This window comes from Clinocottus analis, unplaced genomic scaffold, assembly GCF_023055335.1.
Source record: "Clinocottus analis isolate CAN_PGR_092001 unplaced genomic scaffold, fCliAna1.0.p SCAF_24, whole genome shotgun sequence".
Taxonomy (NCBI): Eukaryota; Metazoa; Chordata; class Actinopteri; order Perciformes; family Cottidae; genus Clinocottus; species Clinocottus analis.
The window spans coordinates 4,531,704-4,558,850 of NW_027175976.1; the positions used below are offsets into that span (position 1 = coordinate 4,531,704).

At 49.2% G+C, this 27,147-nt stretch overlaps 1 protein-coding gene across 3 annotated transcripts in view; it reads left to right on the top strand.

Annotated features, from left to right (window-relative positions):
- The window catches only part of LOC137793910 (interleukin-1 receptor accessory protein-like 1), a 182,337-nt gene that overhangs the window by 76,371 nt on the left and 78,819 nt on the right, over nucleotides 1-27,147 (top strand). For all 3 annotated transcript variants that reach the window (XM_068590344.1, XM_068590346.1, XM_068590345.1), the window contains exons 4-5: nucleotides 9,569-9,755; nucleotides 10,932-11,085. In XM_068590344.1, coding sequence (XP_068446445.1) covers nucleotides 9,569-9,755; nucleotides 10,932-11,085 — 341 coding nt within the window. The remainder of the gene's footprint in view (nucleotides 1-9,568; nucleotides 9,756-10,931; nucleotides 11,086-27,147) is intronic.

The window sequence follows — 27,147 nt, forward strand, 5'->3', positions numbered from 1 at the left end:
TGAGGACACACACACACACACACAGTGGTATCCTCCATGTGCCAGGATGGCCTAGCTCCCAGGCTATTAGCATGACAACGTTGCTAATTCCTGCTGCTTCATACCTCGCTGACAGACGCAGCCAAAAACACATGGAGTCCCATGGGTTTTTTTGTTTTTTTTCCTGATAAGATGTTCATTCAATTTGAAACCAGAATCAATACCGTGCACACCGAGTGTGCGATGCGCGGGCCTGGCATTATTGTATTGTCCAGTTCATCCCGGTGTCATGGCGGACGGGCACCGCCATTCACCTCGCGTTCACCTCAATCTCACAGAGTTCAATCTCTTCCCGCCCTCGGCAGAGTTTCAGGTCCATGCGTGCCTCTCTCTCTTTCCATCAACACGCTCGTCCTTGTGTCGCATGTTTTTCTGCAGCCTTTATCTGCCTCTGATGTAACCACGTGCGCAAGTTCATGCTCTGGGATTGCTCGGCAGCGCCCCTCGAATCACCTTTTCATGAACGTCGGGTTCTCCGGGTGTTTCCCCAGCTCCGCGTCGGCTCCGCGGAGTCTTTAATTGTTCGCCGCCGCGCATATTGACATGAAATACGGTTGTCAGTTTTTCAAAAACCGCCTCGCTCTGTGATGATCGTCGACGTGTCTTAAGTGACAGTTGCTGAAAAGCGCCTTGTTCTTTTGCCTCTCGTTTGTTTTCCTGCTCGTCGTTTCACACCCGTCCCGTCTCAATAATGAACAAAGTCGGGGTGACGGCGGCGCGTCACACTGGATCACGCGGCAAATATCTGATGATCCCCTTTTCAAAATGTTTTGTAAAAAATCAACACGCGCTCCCGTCCCTGCGGCGGGGGCGCCAACCGCCGACCTCAAGCGCGCGCTCGAGCAAAACGCCACAGCGCATCGACCCGGCGTGGAAAGAGCGCGAGGATTACAGTGTCAGATTGAGGACAGATGTAGCGTGAATGTCTCACCTTTAACCCTGTTTACCGGTGTTGGCAAGCTGCCTCTGTCCCGGGCTTATTAATGGCTTTCCTGCATGTCCTGCAATGCCTGGGCTGTCACTAGGAAAGGACAATGGGAGGTGGGGGGGATAACAAAGGAGTGTGTGTGTGTGTGTGTGTGTGTGTGTGTGTGTGTGGGCATTTGTATGTGCGCCGGTCCTTTTTGCTCAATTAAGCCCGAACGGATGTTGGAGGTGCGCCTCACCTGCCACCTGTGCGCACACACACACACACACACACACGCACACGCACGCGCACACGCACGCGCGAGTTCTCGCGGCGAACGCCCGCCCCCGCCTGGTCATGTCGACTCTGTTAGTATTCGTGGGCAGGGGCGGCTGGTGATCTCTCAGGGAAGTGACAGTCAGAATGGCCCGTCTGGAACGCTCCGTCACTCAGGCCGAGTCAGAGCCTGTCCAATTGATCCAGCCCAGCTGTCAAAGCCAATGAGGGACGCTAGACTAAGGAGCAGCGGGGACGGTTTCTGCTGCCAGGGATTATGGATGATGTATAATACAAGGCTGGCGTTTGTGTTCGAAGCTACCTGGCAGGAGACAATCAGTTAGCGGGCGGCTCGGTGGAATAGCTTCGCCGAGGAGGGCTCCAACGACGACGACGACGACGACGACGACGACGACGCCCACGACGGATGTTTATTAATGGGGTTTGCTTTTGAACGCACTGCGGATGCAGCGGCACACACGGACGAGGTTTGGAAGTCGCCTCCCCCAACACCTGGAATCTTGAATTCTCAAATTGTATTCTTCTTCAATCATTTTGGAAGATGTCACGGGATTGTGTGAGAGGGTTGTTTTTAACGTTTCCACAGTGGAGCTATTTCAATGGATGACAGACAGTTTTGGCGGAGCTTTACAGTGACATTTGTCGGATCAGGTTATAAGAATCGCTTCCCGAGCGGACTCCACAGAAGATCCACCAATATCTGTTGAAACATTTGCGACTAAATTGGTGCACCGACTCCGCTATTAGTGGAGCAAACAAACCCTGCACGTGGTGGGTTTTCATGTCTCTGGAAGATGGCCTGAACGGCTGAACGGAAGCGACTTGAACTTCCTCCAAAGATTACCCGAGAATACGGCGATGAGTGACCGAGAAGAGAGCATCTTCCACAAACTGCTTCAAGAGGTCACGAGAGAGCCGACGCCAAATCATCTCTCCGGCAGCAGCAGCAGCAGCAGCTATTCAAAGGGCCCAGCTGGGGTTTTTGTCAATTGCGCGATATGGATTGGCGAAGCAACTTCGTTTACCAGCCAGAGGTTATTGACGACGGCGCCCTGTATTCAGCATTCTGTTCACCTGCATGGAGAGACAGCCTTTTAGTTGGCTCCATATGGGTTAGTACAGGGTTTTTTTTTTTATCTAGCAGCCATTGTCTAATGATGTATGAGCTGCTGTTTGGGCTTCGTCCCCCCCCCCCCCCCCCCCCTCCCCTCACTGTACTCCATTCAGCCGCGAGATGCGGCGGCGTGAACTCGGATAGATTTCCACTGTGGACGTGCGATGGTACAATGGCGGTGTCGAAAAAGAGGAGCGTGCGCACGGAACCGTTTCGAGGCCAGGTGCTGCATCGCATAAGACTTCCATCTTAGCATGTGAGTGCGGTGGAGAGGGGAGGAAAGGTAACTGCAGCTTTTCAATCAATAATTTCTTTCCTCCATTTTCACTGGACCCTCTTCCAACGCTTTCGCGGTGACACGGATCTTGACGGTATGTGTATGAGAGGCCTGAAAATAGCAGATGAATAGCTCTCCGTGTGTGCGTTACGGTATATCAGTATCTCTTTTCTAGTTAATGGACTGGATTCATATTCATTTCAATAACAAACATCACGTCCCCGCATGCATTCATAGACGTCGACATGTATTACTTCAAATATGTGCCCTGATGCATTTAACCACAATCAATTCATACTCCTTTCCTTAATGCTCCCTCCTTTTTAGAGCCAGAAAACCTGATTACAGTGAATAGCATAAATCACGCTATCTATAGCAGCGGGTATCTTCAGTCTGCTCTTGTTTCATTTCTTCGTTTGTATTTCATTCCTCTGGCAGCTCCCGTGTATTTAAGGCCTCATACATTAACCATTGTAATTCCCTCGTGGCCGCCAGTGAACGTCTGTTTTAAGTGTGGCGGTTCAACCGTTTGTGCTCCGGCGGTGTTCGACGCGGACGTTTCCCCTTCCCCGGCGCTGAACGTACGATGAAGAAAGCGGACGCATTCATTGGCTCGTGCTGTCAACATGAACAAGACCCGACATTGACGCATTCAAAGTGACAGATCGACATTAGTACCGCTGTACGTGTTTATTAGGAGCCGCATTTAAATTCCGGATTCATCTGGTTTCCAGGCAAAATCATTGCCTGTCACCATCAATCTCTTTTTACGTGAGTCACACGAGCATGTAGCAAACCAAAAGGTTGATTTTTTTTTTTTTTTTGTGCTGGGTTTTGATTCATACTGCGTAGTGCCCCTTCCTGGTTCTAGACATATCCAGGGAAAACAAGTTTATGTTCTACAAAATCACTTTGAAAACCAAACAAGCACTAGAAACGGTGCACATGCAAATATTCTCACACTCCAGATATCTCGTTCAATAACTCTTCATGTCGACGTGCCGAATAAAAAATGCTGAATTGCGCAACAAAAGTGGCCAATATTTCAGATATTTGTACCCAGCCCTGCAGACGCTCGTTTTGATGTACGTTGGGTCCTCGTTGCAGCAATTGGAGTATACATTTAATCCAGCATGTGCCTGAAACACGGTCTCCAACAATTTCATTGCGTGCCCTTCACGCTCCCTCTGATTGGACATTTGTGCCACGCTCGATTCCTCTTGATTAAGCCCAGCTCGCGCGGCTCCTGGCGACAGGGAGCAAAGGGGCAGGAGTTTGGCCGCGCCGCCTTTTATTCTGGGAAAACCTCTCCGCTCAAATCAGCTGTCACAAGCTGCATGACTAACCGGGACCACCGAGCAGAAGGTCACAGTCTATGACCAAGGTTTGTTTATTCATTCTCGGGATTATGTGTGTTAATCCTCGACACACGGTTGTATTCATTTCACCTACTCGAACATACAGTGCAAAATGACACCCGGGTTAAATAATTCCACATGCCGAATGAGGGGATTTTAATCCAGCCCACATGACTCCCCATACGGACAACCTCTTGGCTCGCCTGGACCGCACCGAGCGGAGCAAGTCATCAAACAAGATGCCAAACCATCGCTATCTGATGGCAGAGACACTGACCTTCTTTTCCTCATATCTGATGGTTTTTTTTTTTTATCTGCCTGACAAATGTCAAAAATACCCACACACACACACACACACACAGACAGACACACATCTCCCCTCCCCCTGAACTGTGGACACCGGAGCTCCGAGCTAGACATCGGCAACAGCACAGCTATCAGTCAAACCGTGATGTGTGTGTGAGAGAGACAGAGAGAGAGAGAGAGAGAGAGAGAGAGAGAGAGAGAGAGAGAGAGAGAGAGAGAGAGAGCAGCTTGCCTGCATCCAAAGTTGTCCAGGATGTGAGATCAGGTCGGCAACCTGCCTCTCGTGTCACTTCTAGTTCCCCAGAACAACAACGAGACGCCGACGGACAAAAACCAAGATGGCGTCCGCCCGAATGGCTAATTTTGAGATTACGAAAACTGGCGTCCACAAACCAGCGGGCTATGTCCAATGCATATGTACAGACACAGTTTGTGTAGTAAAAACACAGCTCATTTAAACTTCAGTGACATTGTCGCCTGAACGCATTTGACATGGAACGAAGCTTTTGTAGAAAATGTAGAACTTTGTCATCAGCGAAGGCACACGCAACCACTTCATTCCGCTGTAGCGTCACTGTACATTGATGGCACGACTGCGTTGTGTTCGTAACTTGTTTTAGCGTCCGCAGAGTAGCCACACAAAATATGTAAACCCGCGTTAACGGCCCACGGTGCGACGGCGCGGCGGCCCGCCGCGGCAGCGTTTCTGAGAGCCGGCTCGTGTTTGATATGCACGGCAGAATGAACGGCTGCTCATACATTACACCCAGAGGGCCTGGGGACCGATGAATAAGGTCATGGCAGAGCTGGAAGAGAATACAATGGAGACAAATTGTTTATGCTTGTTATGAAATCAGGTTGCTAGCATAAAGATGAGTGGAGGATGTCGCGGAATGGAAAATGAGTTCCCCGAAGGCATCAACTAGAAAATGACTGACTAATGCGTTTGCTCACAAGAAGTGCTATTGTTGGTTTTGAGACACACAACTCAAGGGAAGGCTCGGAGGGAATCTCAGACTTGTCGGTTAATGGAGGGTTTTGGGGACGATGTGCTTTTGCAGATAGACGTTGTGTATATTTAGAACAGTAGCGTTTTTCCCGTGGTCTTCACTGACAACGGACACAGAGGATGAACAGTTGTTTGCATCTGTGTCACAAGTGTTAGTCCTACGACTTGTCGTTACATTAAAGTCACTAAGCATCCTTTTTTCCTTCTTCTTCTCTGACAAATAACCACACGGATCTTTAAAAAACCCAGCCGGTCCTCGTCTCACCATCTGGTTGACAAAATATTGTTTGCTGCAATAATAGAAGAAGAAGAAAAACCCAATCTGCTCCCCCCAGTTGTGATTTGATTTCTTAATCCAAAAATAGACGCAAGGATGGAAATGACACATGTCCTTATGTCCAAGTGTATTCCCAATGATTTATCTGCCTGTGCTGATGTTACGATCCATCATTTTGCATTTTCATGGAAATAATCTGTTTTTATGCAAAAAAAACAAAGATATCGTCTTACATATTTATATCACAACAGATGCTCACATCTGTGACGGGAGTGCAGCGGTTAAGCAGAAGCCTCCTTTTGTACTCAAGCGTTCACAAGAAAGTGAGAGGATGTAAATGTTACCGCGTTGAGGTCAGGCATGGCTTTAAAAAAAATGTTTTCGAAGCTCGAGCAAGTGGAAAGGACGAGGGGGAAAAGGGGCGGGTTGAAGCGAGGACAGAGGCGAACCACACGCAGAGGGAGGAGGAGAGAGAGAGAGAGGGATGGATTATAATTGCGGCTGGAGTCGGTTGTTCCAGCATGGCAGACAAGTGCCACAGTCTCAGACAGAGGCTAAGTAGGAGCAAGTTGGCCCACAGTCAGATTTGGGGAGCCGCGGTGCTTCATCATCCCGGGCTTGGTGCTGGAGTTGACAGGTGAGTTATGAGCGGGCGCTACAGGTAGGAGCCCCGGTCTTCCCACTGCTCACTGTGACCTTCGCTCTGGCCATAAATAATGCAGGGCCCATAAAACACTGATTTAGGATAACTGGGCCCGGGCCCCCCCCATCTCGAGCCGGGTTCATTTTGGCTCGGCGTGGACGAGGGCGGCGCGCGGGTGCTGATGTCCTGCGTGCGTGCTGTTGTGTGACCACGTCTCTGACAGCCGCCACTTGACGCCGACGGGACCCGGGTCCCGCTTGTCCGAAAGCCGTCGTCGCGTCCGCCCCCCCGTCTCAGTGCTCTCAGGAAAGATCCGGGCTGACAACATCATGGGCCCGCGGTGTCACTCAGAGACCCGTTGACGCGATTCCCTTTTCGCTTTTGCTGGTACCGAATGACCTGGTGGGGGGAAACCAGAGCGATTGGGTGACAAATTAAAGGAGAATATTGTGAAAGGATTCTCATCACACAACCACATGAGGGGGTATGTTTTGGAAAGAGTTGCGGTAATCCCTCCAGTGACTGAAAAACATAAGTTCTCCATCTATCTGCAATCTCACAATACTTCTTTACGAACAATACTGTACACTGTAGACACCCAGACACACACACAAGTGCACACACATCCAGTGCGCCGCTACGTGACACAGAAATTGTTTGGCAGACGTTTCCAGACCTGATTGCAGTTGGCGTATTTCTGCGACGTTTTTTTTTTTTTTTTTTTGAAAAAGCTCCGGCGATGGAGGACGTGCCCGCTCGGACAGAGAAGCCATTTAAGCCGATGAGACGTTTTGGGCCGCGGCCATTTAACAAGGACAATCTTCCTCAAAATATGGGCCGGTCCAGGCTCCATTTTTCAGCGCTCCGCGGCGCTCGCTCGTCTCTTGTAGACGAGGCTTTTTCGGAGGACGGTGAGAATCAAAGCCGCGGCCAATCACGGTCATTCCTTAATTTATTGCTCGACATAAATCTGAGTCGTCCCTGTTGAAATGCTAATGACATCCTGAGTCAAGACCTTCATGTTACTGCGGCGGCGGAGGTCAACAGGTAATCCCGGATCTTTCAAGTGGTGATATCCGCGGTGGGTTGGTCGTGCCGCCCCCGTACGGACGATATGCCGACGTGACCTTTAATCAACCTTTGGACCGCTCGCCCCGTGCGGAGACAGTTCTCCGACAACGTTATTGTTCGTTGAAAGTAAGCTCTAATGAGTAATCAGCGAGTATTTCATCATCCGCTCTCTATTAGAGAGGAGTTACTTTAATTAAGGGATTCATTAAGTTACTTCATTAATTTCCCCACAGGTGCCGCGGATTCTCGGGGGGATTTCAAAAATCAATTCCGCCGCCTATTATTTAATATCGGGGGCGAACAGTCGCTGAGTTAAAGGGCGGCTTCCAGCCGCTCCTCGCACCCTGTGGTGGGGCCGACTCGCAGCCGCTCGACGGAGTGCAATGAAACGCCGCGGACGGTTCGTCATCGGGAGGGGTTCAACTCCCGATGACGAACCGTCACACATGAATCTGGAAATGAACCGCCGCTACACCCCCGTGGGTGCCTCGTAGCGAGGCGAGGCCGCAGCGTTTCATAATCCCCCCCCCCCTCAATCCTCGCCCCACAACCGACCCGTTGCAGGCGGTTCTACGCCGCACGCCGCAGGCCCGAGTCCTCCCGGCTGTGCGCGCCGGCTGTCGGCCCCCGACAACTTCCCCTCGGCTGACGCGCGCGGGGTGCGATCCATCATCGGCTGACAACGTTCGGCAGACACGACGGTGCCACGTGTGTCGCCCGGGTCACCCGCAGGACGCCGAGGGTCCGTTTGCGGCGGTAGCGCCGCGCGCTCAGTCCTCCGGGTCGGCCTCACGGAGGAGCGCACCTGCTGAGTCAGGACATCAGCTGCCCCTCCCTCCTGTCTCCCAGCTGTAAAGGCATCGTGACGGATGTGGCATCGTCGGGACGAAGTGTTGTCCAACGCCGATCACTCACTCGCGGCAGATGACACATCTCTCTCTCTCTCTCTGTCTCCTCCAGCAGGGCGAGTTTATCGGCGCCGCCCAGCATATTGAACAGGGCCGAGAGCGCGCCCCGCGGGATCTCATTTGCACAGGTGTCCATCTGGTGGAAGTTGTCTGGGGATAATCTCCACATCATGTCACATTTGCATCCGCGCCTCGTGACAACAACGAGAGCGCTCACTGCAAGCGGAGTGGCCGGTTCAATGGCGGGGGGGCGGGGGGGGTGGCGGCGGAGGCGAGGGATTGTTTGCCGACTCTGCCGCTAAGACCAGCGTGTGTTCTGCTAATCCACGGGGCTGCTAATGCCGCGCAATTATGTGAGGATTTAACATGTTTGTAATTGTTTGTCGGTTCGGCTCAATTTGTGTAACCAGCTTTGGTTTTGGAAAATTAGCAGCGAGATTTTCCTTGACGCTGCCAATTTGTTTGGTCTTTTAACCAGGAGGGATTTGCGGGGCCGTCTGCCTGGAGTCCTTGTCAATTGTGGCGGTCTTATTAGCCACTCCGAGCAAAGAAAAGGCCGCTCCCGTTGACGCCATTGATCATCGAGGACCTTTTGCTTCTTCGGCTCCCCGACAGGCCCGACTTTCGCAGCGAATCGATGTTTTCATTGACTCTCGCGTTCCGTTCGGGACGACCCGAGCGGCAGATCCAATCTCGCCGTCGCATTAATGACCCGATCCGGAGGATCTTTATCTCTGTATCCCGGCGTGAGGCCGAAGCAGATCTGATGCAAGGTTCTGCGTACATGCGTGGACGCACGAGAGGACGCTCCACCCAGACCGGTTTCGGGCGCTTAAAGGCGAGCGCTCCCGACACAAATCACAAAAGGTGCGCCGCAAACACCGAGCAATAAAACGAAATGTTTATCCCGCCGCGGATGAACAGCCTCCAGTATCTGAAGCCCGGGCGAGCAAGCGCGCCGTCTTCAAACATTACAAGTAATCTTGCGTTTTACGCAGCCCTCTCTCCACCGCCTTTTATAAATCTCCTTCTTTATGTACATGACCCGAGCAGTTACAGCACATCAATTGCGGCGAGTCATTTTCTGCGAGCTCGCACTGTCTCCGCTTAACGGGCGGGGAAAAAAAAAACAACCTCAAAGGCTCAATCAATCTGTTGACATTCAAGGCCGTCGCTCCGTATTACACCGCCCCGTATACACGCACGGGTGCATCAACTCGTCTTTTCATTCATATTTTAGAGAGGTAGGTATTCATACTCGACGAGCTGCTGGCAGTCCCTGTTTGTTGCCTCCAGCGAGACATAAATATGGACTCACCTCTGTCCCCGAGTGATTGGTTCCCTCTGTGTTCTCGTTCGCAGGAACTCCACGTACTGCATGAAGGTGTCCATGTCTCTCACGGTGGCGGAGAACGACACCGACCTCTGCTACAACTCCAAGATGAGGTTCTTCGAGAAGGCGGAGCTCAGCAAAAGCAAAGACATCACGTGCCCGGGCATCGAGGATTACCTGCACCCGGGGGTGGAGCCGGAGATTGTGTGGTACAAGGTACGACGCAACCCTTTTTGGGTTCACAAATAGCCGCCGCCGGTTTGATTTCCTTTTTCTTTTCTTTTTTTGTTATTTTAAATGCAAAGGAGCGAGATGTTCTCTAACCATCACCTGGAAAGCCATCGCGCGCACCATTAGAAACGGAGCCTTTCAATTCAAATGAAGGGAAAACGACTTCACAGGAAGTTGTTTCATACTTCTGAAGGATAACCGAGTTCAGGTCGGCTATATTCAGATCTAATTAGCTTCAAATACAGTCTCCTCTCTCTGACTTCTGAAACTAAAAGCGTCAGAGAGATAAATATATAACCGGCAGAAATACATCTGTTCACTTAGTGCATGCACGTCTCTTACTTCCTCTGTTTCGACCCCTAAACTTCCTCCTCCTCCTCCTCCTCCTCCTCCTCTTGGAGCGGTGCAGCTGACCCGGTCTGACCTCGGTGATGGAGCCGTTCGGCACACGTTTTCGGGGCCCACTTCATCAAACGATAAAGTCTGCTGGGTTAGGTGGCCAAAGTGCTTCTTAATTTTTTTTCTTCTCTCACTGAATCAAATTATAATAGCGCATAATGACCGCGGGGCTCCACGCCCTACAGTTATTGGCTCGCGCTTAGTCGGCGGGGGCAGATTGAATTCTGGGAGGCCCGTGTTGGACCACAGTTTAAAAAACCAAACCCACGGTGCCCCAGTTTCCTCCGCCTCAGGTGCTCCGTGTCCTGACTCGGTGGAGTCGGAAACACTGCGGTGGGCGACCCGCGATCAAAGCAGTGCAGAAAACCTGTTATTTCTGGAAGTTACGTAACTGTGTGTTTTTTTTTTTTTTGATGCAGAAGTTACTCCGCTGTTCACAAATGCGATGCGCTTTTGATCGGCTCGGGATGGAGACGTTTCCTAGCAACTGACTCACACATTATTTGAGTCTTAAAACTACTTCAGGCTCTGTCATCATTTGGAGACGAGCTCTCTCGACCGTAACTGCGCCGCAGTTCTTCATGACAGCATGTTTAGTAGCAAAGGGCTCTCTGTGGACGCCGCCTCAATATGCTTAAAGCTCACAGCAAATGTAAAGTAAAAGTCTGTTTCCTGCTGATTTCAAACAGTTACACGGCGTGTTTTTCTTTATTCTAACATATTATACCCCCCCTGACTCCTCCCCTGCGTTTTTAAATAAAGGAATGCAACCCAAAGCAGTGGAGACAAACCATAGAGAGGAGGAGGGACACGCTGTCCATCAAGGAAGTACGGGAAGACGACATTGGGAATTACACGTGCGAATTACAGTTTGGGAACTTCGTGGTGCGGAGGACGACTGAGCTGTCCGTCACAGGTAAGAACTTCTTCTTCTTTTTTTTGACATTTACTCAATGCCGCACATCCTTCTGATACGAGAGGCGTCTCTGCTTCTTTTGCGGAGACGTTTAAACACCGGCTTCAGGTTGTTAATACAAAAAAAATTGCTTTTTAAAGCTGATCCGTGCACCTTTTGTCTAACTGTCGCAGTCAATAGCGTCTCTCTCTCTTTCTCTCTCTCTCTCTCTCTCTCTGACTTCGAGGCTGCTTTAATTGCTAAGTCGTGGAATTTTCACCTCCAGCACCAGCCAACTCAGCACTTTTCCCCTTAAGGCTGTTGAAATATTTAAGCCCGGACCTAAAGTGGGTGACAGATTGCTCGCCACTGACACCGCCGCGGACGAGTTTGACACGCCGCGGATGGGAGGAACTCAAAATGTACGACTTAATTACACTCACGCCTCGTCCTTTTTTTCGGTTTCATGTGAAGGGGAATCAGCCGTCGACCCGGGTGACGTGGAAATGCTCGCGGTCGCTGGCTGGAGACAAACGCAGTCGCTAACGTTGACTTAAATCATCTTTGTTCGAACGGCGTTTAACGACCGCGCCGGTTTCCTCTCCCCGGCTCGTTATCACGCGTCACAAGAGGACCGGGGCTTTCTACGGAGGAGACTCAGAAAGAGGCTTTTGGACGGATCTGAGTGCAGACAGTGTTTGTTGTAAACTGCTACTTGATTACACTTTATGGTCCATTTAAAAAGACAAAAGACAGACTCCGGTGAGGGCGGGTGGGGTGGGGGGGGGGGGGAGAAGTCGTAAATCACTTTCCCACCAGCCTCAAGATGTCATCATTGGGGAATAGTCTTAATCTCTCCATTTTCTTTGCAGACGTTCAGCATTTCAAAACAGGTGGCAAAGGATGATTGATGATTGGGCCGTGGCACTTTTTGTTTTTCTTCTTCTTTTTTTGGGGGGGGGGGGAGGGAGAAAGAAACACACTCTCCCAGCTGTGTCCGTCTGGGTTCACTCCCACGTAGCTGGAGCTGTGCGTGTGTCTGTTTTTAGCCTTTCCAACCTGTCCGGGCTGCCTCTTCCAGCGCTCGCCACCCTTGAGCTCTACACTCAATAACATCGGGTGGACCCGATGGTTTGATTTCCAATGGAGTTGTCAGCACCGGTGAAAGAAAATATCGTGATTCATTCTTCAAATGTTGTGGAGAAAATGGCGGTTAATATAAAAGTAGCCTTTTTTATTATCATTTCTAATTCATCAGAAGAGGGAAAGCCTGTGTTCCAGCACGTTGTTGGTGCACCTAAACGCATCTTTTTTGGACGCGGAGACCAAAGTTGACTTTCAGCGTAAGGTACGAGGTACAGCGTTGCCTCCAGGTAACAAAGTGTACAGTGTAGTACAAAGTGTTATGCGAGTTCTCATTGTTCTCTCTGAACTCGCGGCGCTTTTTTATCTCTGGGAGAGCGATGCCGCTGTTCACTCCGCTTCTGGCTCGGCTGCTTTCTTTCGAGGCAGAATTGCTCTCCTCTGAGTTATTTTTTTTTTGGGGGGGGGGGGGAAGGGAGGTTTATTTATTTATCGTCTGCCTTCGATTGAAGAAGTTTTTGAGTTTCCCTACGTGCTGTTTTTCTTTTCGCGCCGGCACGGTGGCTGTACTGATCATGCTAACTACCCGGTTCTTTTGATCTGGATGCTGTCGCTGCTTCAGTGCACATGAAGCACGCCGCGTACTTTCAGGAAGGGAGGGGCGAGGGGGACAGGAGGGGGGGGGGGGGTGTTCTTGGAAAGAGCTTTGTGTTTAGACCAAGCTTTCATGAACTCCTCACCGATTAATGATGCAACACCCTGTCACTCAAAATTATCTCCAGTTTGCCTCCGAAAACGATCACGCTATATTCCACCGACTTCGTATTCGAGTACGTGCCGTCCACCAGGTGTAATACTCCACATGCATGTGCGAATTTGTCCCCTTTTTTACAATTATTCATGATAGCAAGCATTGTCGGGTTCAGTTGTTTTGGAAAAGACACTTTCTCTTTTTACGAACCTCTTATGTAATCTGATCGTCAACCTCCCGCGGATGACTTCTGACCCACCATCAAAACCTCTCCGTCACTCCCCTTTTTATCAGCAGCCCTCAGGCCGTCTCACAGCAGTGCAGCGGGACAATAAAAGGTCAGATTCCACGTGATTATAACGAGCGCCACTAAAATCCTAACGAGCTCCCTCGCCGGGGAACTGGAAGCGGCATTCGTTATTTATTTATTTTTCGAAAATGCACGTTTTTATTTTTTTGGTGTTTTTTTTTTTTTTTTTTATGACTTCTTTGCACGGCGCAGCGTTTGATGTCTCAGATTAAACACGGCAGACTAAAGGAGCGCTGATGAAATGGATATGCAGGGGAGCAGCAACTTTGGTGTGTAAAATAGACTGTCAGTGGAGCTAATGAGCCGGGACTGATGCCGTTAACCTGCTTTTCTTATCCTGAACCGGCAACCGGCTGTGTTTGGTTGAGGGACGGCAGTGGCGAGCGCGTACATTGCCGGAGCGGGAGGTTTGAGAACCCGTCGGGGAAGTATCCCTCCACGTCTGAGTGTTTACGATGGACGGAGATGACCCGGCGCTGGCTTTGTGGTTCCAGAAACAACAATTCCTCTCGGGGTGAACAATGGCTTCCTGCTAGATAGCGCCACTCCGCATCAGTGTCTCGCTTACCGTTGAATATCCCGACTGAAAGGAAAAGGAACAATTTAGCTTCATCAGCTCAACCGCCGCTCTTGAATGATGGGGACTTTTCCCTCGATGTGCGTTTCCTGCTGAGCGTTTCTAAGCTGGAGGCCATTTTTCTGCGAGCAAAGAGTGAAAGAAGTTTTTTGAACATGAATTTCAAGGAGGGAACAAGGCTACCCGCGGACTTTACTTTGAGTTTCGTAAGACTGTTACAACGGAGGTCAAACTCAGAAACGCATTGTTTGCAAAATGCAATAAAGAAAAGAAGCGTTAGCGCGGTGAAGAGAAGAAAAAAGAAAGTCATTGTTTGAAAACGGCCTGTCCTTCCAAACGTGGGCTTCAGAGGCTTCACAATAAACTTCTATCTGCTCTCTTTTTTTTTTTTTAAATATCGGAACCATTAAAAGCTTTTTTTTATTTTTTTTGGCGTCTTGGCCCGGCACTTCTCGGATGTCGTTACCTATAATATATGCGATCCTGTCAGCGTGATGAATGCCGCTGAAGCTGAAACGTATCGATTCTTTACCCTTCGGTCTATTGTTCCCGACGATCCGCTCCGGCGACTTTCGTCTCTCTGAGCGCCGCCGACAGCTCGTGGTGCTTCAGGTAGCGTCAGACATGTGAAATCGCTGCCCCGTGTGGACTCATCTGGTGAACGCTTTTCGGTTCTTGTCGATCCCAATGAGCAGTTTGCCTCTTCGGTGCGATGTGACGCCGCCGCCGCCGCCTCTCCTGCAGCTCTGCTCTGCGCGGCGTCGCTCCTGCCAGCGCCATGTGGTGGCCATTACAAATGTCCTCTCCCATCCCTGAGTTGATCCATTAGCATATGAAAGAGGTTGGAATATAATTGCTCCTTTAATTGATGCAAGATAATTAATCTGGTGCCGGTGGATTCAGAGCAATCTTCTTCTCCTTTCTTTTTTTTTTCTTCCTCGGGAATTTAATACATCGTGTAATTAGCGGTTGCTCGATGAGCTTTAAACATATTTTTTTTTTCTCCCCTTTTCAAAATGTCACTTTATTAGAGCACATACTTATAAATAAAGATGAATCTTGTCATTATTGTGTGAGTCTCCTGCCGGTGCCGCAGCTCTTCCACAGTGGGTGTTATTCGCTCGAGCGCGGCCGGGCTAGCTTCTCTCGGCTCCTAGCCCGATAGATGTGGAAGTTAGCAAAAGACCCACAACTAGATCCTCCGTCGGTGTCAGCGCTTGGTTCCTTTTGATTTTTACAACCACTTACGCGCCGCAGCCTCGGCGTGGCGTTGTGACCTCCACACTGTTGGGAAGTCAGTGGGAGTATTTATTTTCCGCCCGGGGCCCTTCAATCAGGCCTGTTTGTTTGTTTGCATGCCACAGAGTTATTGGCTTTTATGCAACATTATTTGCATTATTACACTTCCTAAGTAATTAGCATGAAAATACTTTCACGATTGTGCCTGCATTATTGCCCCGGTAGTGAAGATATCCAGTTGCATTTGAATGAATAAATATGCTAATACTACATTTTTGGCCTCCTGATGAGCGAAGGCAAAGAGCAAAGCCGAGGGGTGAGTATCAGAGGGCCACCGGGGTGACCTCCGTCACAAACACATGGTCAAGGTTGCTGAACATTGATGTTTAGCAACCTTAAGAAAATGATCTGTCACCTCGCAAGAAAAGGCCATTACCAGGAAATGCACTTCAAGCTGAGTGAAGGGCTCTGAAAAGCAGATGGCGTTTTGTTGAATTTAAATGATTTATTCATTTTTTCTTTTTCTTTTTTGCGATGTCCTGCTGCTTATTTTCTTTAAATGAATTAGTGGGTGCCTCTGGAGAATATGAGGAAGACATCCCACGCACGTGTAGCTTGTCTCTCTCAGTAAAAACACAAAATCAGCAAAGAAAACTGCAGAGTGACGCAAAACCAAATACCAAAAATGGCATTTTTTTGTTATCATAGTGTTTGTATTTTCAGATTGACGACACCCTTTTCATTCTTTATCACATCCTTTTCCCGCCTCAGCCCTTTGCGTCGCCATTTGTCACGTTCCACCTCTGCCACGCTCTCATACCGCAGTCAAGACCAAATATCAATCAGAGGTGGAAGGCGAAACCCGAGGCTTTCTTTCACAGCCAATAATGGAAAGTCTCGGGCTGGGGGTTTGACACAGCGGCATTCTCCTCTTCCTCCTCTTCGTCCTCTTCTCCTGCCACTGCCGCCCCGACTGAATTGTGCCGCCGGCTGCGGGACCAGAAGACGGCGCCGCGATGAGGCCGCTCACAAGTCACGTTGCGACATCACGTTGCGACATCAGGTTTAATCTTCCGTCGGTAAAGTGATCCAAAGCCGAGTGAACGTGGTGGTCGAGAGAGATCAAAGCACAGGGAGAGGAAAGTCGGACTGTGTCGTGCAAATGGAAAACTAATCGCTCTGTTGGAAGACAGTTCAAGTCATTTGCTGAGACCTGCACTGGATCCCTCTGCACTTAAGGAAGCCTGAGTGACGGCGAGACTGGAATTCATTCCCCTAAATTCACGCGACGAACAATGCACTTTCATTTATTATTTATTTTTTTCCGTCATGTCAATATCTGGAGAGGCTTCGGCGGAAGCGTCACGCACCAGCTCACTCATTCACTGCTGTTAATAAGGACGTTTCCCCCCTTTTCCTCAGCTTCAATTCATAACAGGCCGCGCTCCGGTGGAGATTTCCCACCACGGGCCAAACGACATGTGAGGATGTATTTTCCAGTTATGACATCACGGGGCCTCATTTGCGGTGGAGAACGGAGCTTCGCTGTTGCCGCTCTAATTCGAATGTTTAGGTTGTGTTTAGGTGTATTTCATATCTGACGAAGCGACGCCGCATACGGCAACGGTGACCTGTCAATCACAGTAAGCCCCGCCTCTCAATGCAGCTACTAAATTAGCATCACGCTGTATTGAAGAAGACTTAAAACTATGGATTGAGGCCATAAAGACGTGTTTACAATGTTCACTGAGGGAATAAATCAAGAGAGAAGTAGAGTCATTTTCTCGTCGGCTTCTATACAACCAGAGGATTCGCCCCCTGCTGGCCAGTAGAGAGAATACACATTTTAGGGCAGAACCGGACCTCGAATGTCATGAACAATGCCCGTAACAAGTCCAAGGTGATGTCATCATATTTGTCTTACCAACAGGACACGAGGGGTGGAGCTTAATTAGTAACAGTAGGTTGTGGAAGATGTACGCATCTTGGAGGGATTGCTTCTCTAAACGCGGCGGCTAGCACGTTTAAAATAAGTATACTTTACTTTGTGCTCTTCTCCGCTGTGTCCAGCTGTTTGCCAGAACTCCCATGTTTTTCAGCGATACCCCCCCCCCCCCCCTCACCCTCCTCCCTATCCGCCCCATGCGGTTTGTTATGTGCCCCCCCTCTTGCAATCGCTGGCCAACCCGGCGAGTCAACTCAACCCGCTCTGATCAATCCAGCGGCAGCGTGTGCACACTGGAGTGCACACTCAGCATCCCGGTGGGTTTCCACCTGCTGGCGCCATCAAAGGAACGGCACGCGGGGAGATGTGATTGCCGAGCTTACAGCAGGGGAGGAAGCGGGCGACAGAGGGGAGGAGGGTATCCGAGCATGAAGCATGTGCAGGTTTTCTCCCAGTGGTGGCTTGGTGGCTGTACATCCGTGCGGGCTGCAATTTTACTGAAACGTGTTCACCGCCGCGAAACACGTGTTTTCTTACAGTGGAGCCTCCGACGTTGCTATTCGGAAGCTGGAAAAAAGAAAGACCATAAAAGAAGAGCTTTGGGAAAGCCATCTGTAGCTCTGTGTATATATGTTAAGGTCATCTATCTGTTTGCGGAGGGATTGTTTGCTCCCACGAAACAGTGACAGGTATTTGGCAGCATTTCCGCGGACGCCTGTTTTGTTTGGCTCGGCTCGGCAGATTTCAGCCCCCACCCGCCCCGACACACTGCCGAGGAAGAGCTCCAGGATTCAGTTTGACTTGGCCAGCCTTCCAGGTGGGGTGACTTTGATCAGTGTCGCCCCTGTTTGATGAGGTGGCACTTTCTGGGCACGGATGCCATTTTAAGCAAACAAAGGGACTATCTCCCTCAGCGTTTTGTCACGAAATGTAGGACGTCGGGCTGGCTAGGCTGGACTAAAGGATTTAATGCATTTAAAGTGCTAAGTATCTGGACTCTCGCGATCAGGAATTGGAGAAAGACAGTATCGTTATCGCAAAAAAAAAGTCTGTTGCACAGTGTGCATGGCAATGAGTGGGAGTGGAGGTACCATGACCTTGGAGCTCCTTGAACAAGTTAGCTCCAATATGATGTGTGAGTGTTCTTGGCCGTCTGTGATACCGAAAAGATTGAGATGGATGATTTTTTTTGTGCTTCACTCCCGGTTTTGGCGATAGCGACAGCGTCGCCGCATGCGCTGCAGGAGCGCAAGCCCGAGCCGTCGTCTCCCCTCAGGGGGATTGTGCTTTGCATGATTTACATGCGACGCCAGTGTTCACTCGCACCGTAGAAAGCCGTTTGCCCTTTGCGTAATGAAGCAGAAAGTGCAGCACATGCAGAGTTATGCCATCCAGATGAAGGTAGCAGGGAACGGGAGCCGGGGCGATGAATGGGATTTCAAATTGACTGCTTTTAGAGGCCGAGTGGAGCGGCGGCAGCGTCCCAATGAGCGGCGAGGCGCGTCGCGGCGCCACCCGAGAGAGCGGCCTAACGTACGGTAAAACAAAGAGAAGCAAACATTTTTGACATAAATGTCCCAACCCAACTGCTCGGTGCGCTCCTCTACTTCGTTCAGTGAGACGTTTTCATCGTGTGCGATTAGAGCCGGCGTTCAAAAAAGCCAATACGAAGCGGTTTGACCGGCGCTGATAATGATTCACCATCACGCCCACCTTTCTATTTATACTCCACATGTGCCAAACCCCCCCCCCCCTCCCCCCCCCGCACCCCCTCCCCTTTTTCTTCTCGGGCCACGGCGCTCGCCGATGCACAAGATGGCGACGAGAATGGCAGGTGCAGTCATTGTTTGTGTCATCGTGACGCATTCGCCTGTGCTGGTCTGTCAACGTTTGATTAAATCAGCTCTGTGTGTGTGTGTGTGTGTGTGTGTGTGTGTGTCTGTGTACGTGTGTGTGGACAGAAATCTGAACCCGGAGTAGTTTTGAGTGATTATTTGCCGAAACCTCTTTGCCTAAGAGAAAAGGTCTTCGTGGAGCAGGTGAAGCCAAGCAACAGATGTGATGCCAGTTTGAACAGATGGTGCAAAAAATGAAGAAGAAAAAAAGGTCAGGTGGTCTGGTGCCTGTGCTTCTTTTGCAGCACATTGATAGGGCGTTTTTTTTATTTTTATTAAGGGAGATAATAATCCCTTTTCTTGATCAAAAGCTTACAGGACCTAATTACTCACAGTGGGCAGCTATTTGACGCACGGCCCCGTGGTTCGACCGGCACATTGATTCACTCCCGAGCTCATCTTTTTATTCCACTCTTCTTCTTTCTTTCTTTTTTTTTTTACACTTCAGGTAAAAGAAATTCAGAGCAATAATGAATAACAGAGAGTGTTGTTTTTTTACTTTCACACCATGGACGCATTCCTCCATGAAAAGATTCCCCCCACAAAGCGCTATTCCGTCTGATTTTAGGCTCCGCCCCCCCCTCCTCAAAACCCCGACTCGTCTCCTCTGCGGCGGGCCTGCTGTCGCGCACCTTGTCAAATATCTATCAATTAGCAAACTGTGCTTACAAGCGCTCCTCTGACGCCCCGCACGTCTGGGATTGCTAATTAAGATGACGTGTTACATAATTAATGCCTTTGCTCCGCTAATTAGCGCTCACTTAGTGCCTGGGCTTTGGTCGGCGGGAAGATCGCTGCTAGATGTGATTCCACGCTGCGGCGGCGGCGGCGTGGAGAAACCCATCAAAGGAGGTGATGTGGAAAGCGGGATATTTTACAAACCCTTTTTTTTTTTTTTAACTCGAATGCTGCGTTTGATTGTTTGTGGACTTAAGATTCCCGGCTCCTCTCAAGGCCACAAGTACACGAGCCTGCAGCCGCCCTCCACCGCTATCTGACAGCCTGTAGAGAAGCATCAAGGACACCCGAGCCACGTGTCAATCCACTGATTCCACCCGAGAGATAAGGAGATGGGGAGGGACGCCGGATGGGGACTCTTGCATAATTTATCGGGAGCAGAAAAAAAAATAAATCAATTTTGTGGCATAAATTACTCCGTAGTTAATTAGTTGCAGATTGGTCCTCTACAAAAGGTGCATTCGAAATCACTTCGGGGGAGAGAGACTCACTGCAGCGAGACCAGACGGCATTGTTCAGCCGCTGATCATTTCACAACGTGTTATGATGCAAAATTAGGCTGGCTTCATGATTTTGGAACGCGGATGATAGGGGAAATGGTGAAGAAGAAGAAGAAGAAGAAGAAGAAGAAGAAGAAGAAGAAAAAGAAGAAGAAGAATTGTGTATTTTCAGTCCTTCTGCTGGTAAAGTGGGGAACTTAAGGAGGAGAATGGAAGAGCTTGTGTTAGTGAAGTCAAGTAAATCCTCTTGCAACCTCCACATTCCACCATCGCTCCTTCACACGCTGACACACACACACTTCCAAATACACACACACACTGAGACACGCCACTACACAAACCACCCTCGGTCAGGGAGATTGCTTACCAGCGCTTAGTTCAGTGGCGATGCCCAGTTGGGCCTTGATGTAATGGAAATTGATTGCACTGCTCCCAGGCTACACTGTCATGACAAGTTATTTTAATGGCACTAAAGCGGGCTTATGTTGAAGTTTAAAGCAGGTGGGGCGGGGGGTGGGGGGCCACTCCAGTGACCCGGGGCGTACTCGCGGCATTGCAAGGCTTTTTGTTTATTTATGAGGCGGCGCCATGTTTCTGAAGAAAAAGAAACGGCGAGTCTTACAATGAAAGATGGGGGCGGGTGGAGGGGGGTCGGCGGGCCATGGGGGCGACAACTCAGAGCCATTTTCCTGCCATCTCGAGAGTTAAGGGGGAGGGAGGGGGAGGGGAGACACGGCGGCTGAAGTGAGCCACAAAAAGTTATAATTAAAGAATGATTTGTGCTCCTCTGTGTGCGTTTAGGTGTCAGTTCTATGGCGGAGCAGTATAGTACACACAAGCCGTGCACTGTACAGGCCCATTTATCCGGGGGCAGTAACCTGCCAACCGAGGAGGAAGGGAATGTTCGGCCCAGATGAAATCTGTTGTTTATTGGCCGCACACAGGTAATGGTCGCAACACAACAGCAGTGACGGACGGAGCGTTCCAGGCTCCTCTTCGGGCCTCTTCTCCTCCCTCCCACGTCTCGTCTCGGCAAACAACAACACGCGCTAAGACGACGGCTTCCCTCCAGTTGAGTGTGTTTCCGCGCGTGAGGTCATTTCCTGTCAGCGTTCAGGTAGCTCCTGACGGAGGTCCTCCGTGACTCGCCGGCGTGTTTGTATTTTTGGAGCAGACCGGGCTGTTCTTCGCCACGGGCAAACTTCTGCAGAAGTTGTTTACTCTGAGTCTGTTTTCTCTTCCACGTTTTCTTCTTTTTTTCTCTCTTCTTCCCACTCTGCTTCGTTGCTTTACAATAAACCAACATGATTTATATTACGCGGGAAAAAAGAAGACATAGCGATGAGTACTTAAGGGCCGCGTGACACAATCAGCCCCTCATTTATTTTAAAGCTAAACGGCGTTTCAGATTGCGATTGTGAGAAATGACGGCGGCTCGCGCATAAGGAGCTCAGGTGACGCGTCTCCCCTCGCGTTTTCATCCCGCCGGCCAATTAAGGCTCGCCGTGCGACCGGTCCGGCCCAATCCAAACGGTCCCCTGCGCTTCCCGACAGCCAAAGTAGCCAATCCGAACCTTGCGCCCGGGCTGAAACAGCCGTCGCCGCCCACAATGAATGATTGCGGCGGCGGAAAAAAAAAATCGCTCTTGTGCTTGTCCCCAGACCCCTTTGAGGCCGCCGACTTCACGGCGATGACGGTGGGTCTGTGGGCAAAATGTGTTCGCCACACGCAGAGATACGAAAGCGACAGGAGGCGTGTGTGTGTGTTTGCGTGTACGAGAGAGCGACAAAGAGAGAGAAGCCACCCCCACGTACTCGATGAGGAGTCGCTCGGCTCCTCCAAATGTGCTTAATTCATATTCAACTCACATGGAGTTGTGGGCTTATTGAGCTAGATTTAATACATCTCAGCTCGCTCTGTGACAGATCTGGAGCATGTCTAAATTATACTGTAATTTCAACGAACTATCTTTCCTTTCTCTTACGCTGTGTGCCGGAGGCAGACCGTTAACTTAAAGGATGTGTGCGAAACCGTTGCGTTATGGACAGCCAACGCAGTGCAACAGGATCCCTGACCTCGCGCACCTTCAGCAGACGAGTGGACAGGCCACGCGGCTGTGCACCGGGGGCTTCTTTTCTTTTTTCTTTAATCTCAATGACATCATCGTCATAGTCAGAAATGGGCTGTGTCACGCGGCCCAATTGATGTTACACCGAACCAAGTGGGACTTTGCGATAAAGAGCCGCCCTCCACCTCAAACGGTGGAGTATTTGGGGGATCTGCGCATGACGGAGCAGGGTGTGAGGGTGACGGGTGTCGTCCGCCACGCAGCCTCCGGGGGTTCGTGCCGCACCACCCGCTGGGCGCGCTGCCCGCGCTGGAGTTCTTTCGCTTTTGTCCCTCCAACATGAAGGCAGTCGTGCTCTGTGCTAATTGGCCTGCAGGGGTTGCATAATTCATTCAACCGAAAACATGTTTGTTTGAACAGTCCTTGGATGCATTTCCCTTTTCGAGGTCAGGGAAATACAGAAGAATTAATCAATTTGCATGCTCGGCGTTCTGCTGTTGCTTTTATATAAATGCCCCTAACATTGATGGTTTTATCTCTCTTTTAGCTAATTTGTGGAATTTATTCCTTTTAAGAGGAAATCTGCTTCAGTGTGATATGTTTGCGTTGACAAATCATTATAATAATAATCAAGTTGGGGACCCCGAGGCCTGCAGATCTTCTTTTAAATGAGTAGCTGCTGCAATGTAATGAGGAGACTGGACCAACAGCGTTATACACATTCAAACCTTCTGATTTATTCCTCCGCTGATCAGACGGACACGTTCCACTCTGATGCACATGCCGTCAGTACATCACCTCCTCTGTTCCTTTAAAAAGAATTCAATCTTTCTTCGGTCTTTCTAATTCAAACATTGGAAAGTGACCTTTACTTTGACCTCCATGAGTCAAATCACTCATTTGATATGTTTGAGTCTTTAAAGTCTTTGCACTGCATGGAGCCATCAAAGAATTCATCTATCAGACATTTAAAGAAAAAACTCACATTATCCTTGTTTAATATTTTTTTTTTTTAAAATGGATTCTGATTATTGTGACTTGAAAGGCATTTGATGTGAGATTGATTGTGTAGTTCTTTGGCAACATTTGTAATCTTGGAACTAAATGGAACAGAAAGTGGAATAAATGCAGGGTGCGGAGTCGCTCCAATCTTCCACTGCCTCTGACTGCACGTCTCGGTAAAATAACTTGGCAACGCCGACGAAAAAATATCAAAAACGCCGTGCTTGTAATGTGATGCACTCTATTTTTGCAGAACCCATGTCTCGCTTTTTTCCAGAGGCTTAAAACCCTGCATAAATGTCTCTCCCTCTTCCCTTCATCTATGTATAGCACATCTCCGCTGGATGACTGTAGTGGATTTAAAAGGTGAGATCAATAAAGGCGCACAGCTTTCACCTGGATCATTCTAGTTCATGGAGAGAGCACGCCGCCGTGGCATTCTGCAGACTCAGTGCTTTTGCACCGGCGGCTTAAATGAGTGTACTTTCATGCCTTTGTGATGCGGCTCTGAATCTCTCATCAAGCCTTGCAACAATGCAAAAGTTAAAAAAAATTATTAAAAAAAATGGGTATGTCAATGAATTGCGTGTAAATCCAGCACCTACCAGCTGAGCACCGGTACAGTTTGGGCCCTGCGGCTCCCCTGGGGTTTTGGGGGGGGTACGGTGGATTCGAACCAGCGATGTAGGGCACCCCAGTGGTAAAGCCACCCCGGCTGGCACCCGGCACCAACCGCTGACCTGTTTAAACAGCTGGAACGCTTGGCACTGCCCGCCTCCGGAGATTTGCAGGGCCACTGGCAAAGGGGTTGAGAGGAAGGAAGGGGGGGGAGAGGAGGGGGAGGAGAGATGGGCGGGGGAGGGAGGAGGGGTGGTGGGAGGCATGGTGAGGAGGACGGATTCATAGCTCGGCAATAAGGGGCCACTGTGCAGAAATGGCACCGAGCAGGAATTAAACAGGCCGAGGAGGAGGAGGTTGGAATAGAGTTCAAGTCAAATAGACACCGTTTTTTAATAGGGGGGGAAGAGGGGGGGGGGGGCAATGCGGTGGGTCACTTTGGTTTCACAATGAATGGGCGACCTGGACAAGTAATAAGTAGTTTGTCGAGAAGCCACTGTGCCAACCGGTTTTGTTTTTCGTTAAGAAGGAGGACAAAAATAAATAAAGAGCCTCTGTGTTTTGGAGCGGTTGAGGCTGTGGGAGGTTCCTCGCTCCATCACGGGAGCACTTTGCAGCTCGATGCACGAGCTCCACCAGAACCAAGGAGACGCTGGCAGGAGGTCGAGCGATTGATCGTCAGAAGATGACGTGGAGCCCCGTCTGAGACAACGACATTTCTTTTTGCTTATGTAACGTCCAGTTGAGAGCTTTTTTATACCGAAAGACGGTCATACCCTTGTTTATGGAAGAGCTTAAAGCCCACTGGTTTAATCATATTTCCTTCCAGGAGGTACGCTGACAGCCACTTTGATGAATAATGCAGGCCGCCTGAGCCGTCGTCCGCCGCGCATTCGAAAGGACGTCTGAGCGGCCGTTGACTAAAATCCTTTCCGGCACCGGCAATCGGAGCACGCGGCGGTTTGAAAAATCAAATGCCAATATTTGACCGACCCAGTTTGTTTGACTGAGGCGTCGGGGAAGGGGAAAACATGTTTGTTCGAGTCCGGCGTGGATTGTATTTGCTCAGAGTGGACTGTCGACACACAGAGGAGGCTACAGACGGCGGTATATTACACAGGCGCAAGGCTATTATCATGGAAACAAACCTATCTGCAGCATCACAGTGGAGCGAGCCCCGGAGTGAGGCATGGATTTCATGCAGTGGTCACGAGGACGAGGTGTGAATAGATTGCTGTAATCGAGGTCTTGAGCCCATAGGGGACAATACCCCCATGACCTAAAACCTCTATTGAGACTCGACCTTGTGGAAGAAAGACATAAGAATAATCCTTGTCAATTTACACGTGGGTATGTACGTTATTATAGGAACTGTGCCTTCAATATTAACTTAGCCGACACCGTTTGTTCCACGTCATTCATTTAGTTGTTTTTCCCTTCAGTCGTTATTTATGTGTGTGAAGGTGTTTGAATACTTCTCCATAAGCAGCATGACATCATTTCCATCAATTTTGCTTTTAAAGCTCATAAACATTTGTGTCCGCCAGACAATAATGCTGATGATTGGTGGATACAGGTTATTTCCCAACCCTCTTGTCTGTGGCCAGTATGTGAAATACATAAATGATATTTGTACAGGCGGTCATGTGCTGTATAGCACGTAATGGCCGAGATGCATAGCAACAGGTACGCCGGCTTAATGACAACAATTACCAGCGTCGTCTTTGATGGATCACCTTGCTGGTTGAATCTAATTTGTGGTTAGTAGAACAATAGCGCACACTCTCTGGCCATAACTAATTTTACATGTGTCTAAATGGATCCATTCTCGTTACCAATTCATTATTCCGTCACTTTTCTGGTACGATCATGACTCTCTGTCTTGTGTTTCTCTTGATCACCAAGTTTTATCTTAATGAGTTAAAGAAAAAACATGTTTGTCTTTCTCTTTATGCTTTTTAATTGTCACAAATTGAAATTAGTACAATTATATATCGTAATAGTTACATTTATGACGATGTAAAATGTTATTATTCAACTATCAATGCATACTTAGTTAACCCAGCATCACTTTGATGGGCTGCAAATGACAAAATTGAGGTGAAGGGAATTGACCATTTAGGCGTTTGTGTCGCCTTTTATGCTTCAGGCGAGAGTTTTTAAAATGCAGTTCAGCTTATAGCGAGTATCTGCCGCCAATGAGAACGATGCCTTCCCTCTAAACAGTCTCTATTAGAGGGTTGTAAGGATCCGTGTTATATTGCCTGTGTAATGTGAACCACCTGCAGCACGGGGTAAATAAAAAGTAGTCCCCGCCGCAGATGAGATCTGCAAGATGTGTGATCTGCCGAGCTAAACAATATTACAATTCGTCCTTGGGAAGTGTACTGTAGCGCTCGGAAGAAGAAGAAGAAGAAAAAAAGAAGCATTTTTTCAGCTGGAGGAAGCAACTTGTAAAATCTTAATTAAAAGATTGTATCAGACATGGCTTTGCTTATGGAAAATAGGGAAATAATGGACTTAAAAGACACATTTTTTACAGACGGAGCAGAGAAATAATTCAGTCTGCTGGGGGAGCTGGAATGAGAGAAAAGTTATTTGCCGCAGGGAGAGAATTGGCATTTTTAATATCCACAGCAATATAGTAACTGTGAGGCTGCGGAGTGTCATTTGGCACTAGATCCTTCATTTTCTATATTTTCCTATGCCATTTGTCTCTTTTTAGTCCTCATTATGGCAAAAACAAAGTGTAATTAACGCAATCATGATTAATTACAGCAGGCAGGCTTCCTATACGCATCTGCCTAATTGCAACTTTCCTTCACTTTATTGTAAATTTAAAGTGAGCAGGACTTGTCATAACAGCAGAGTTTCTTCTCTCATTCTCTGGCGTGTTCCTGTCCAAGTCTATTTAATGCCATTTTAGTTCCTACAACTTTATCTTCTCCCATAAAAAAAAATATAATAAACTCCAGCTAAACAGCCCCTCGCTCAAACACTCCCACACATGTTACTCCCACCGTCCCCCTCGGCAGCAGCCGGGTCCACATATAGAACTGGAGACGGCCATTTTGGGAGGATAACACGGGCAAAGCGGGAAGTGTAGCACTGCCAAAGGCAACCTGCCAAGCTGATTCCCACAGCGATATATACATAGTAATACCCCTATTGATTGCTCTGAATAAATTTATTGAGGGGGGGAAGCGGAAAAGCAGGCTGGGGGGGAAAAAATGCGGAATTTATGACAGCCGGCACTCAAGATTAATACACTTTTTAATTACAGGGAAGTACATAGGTATTGCCTGTCGAGTAGTTAAATTTAAAGCTAAGACAAATGGCAAGCGACGCCTGCTGAG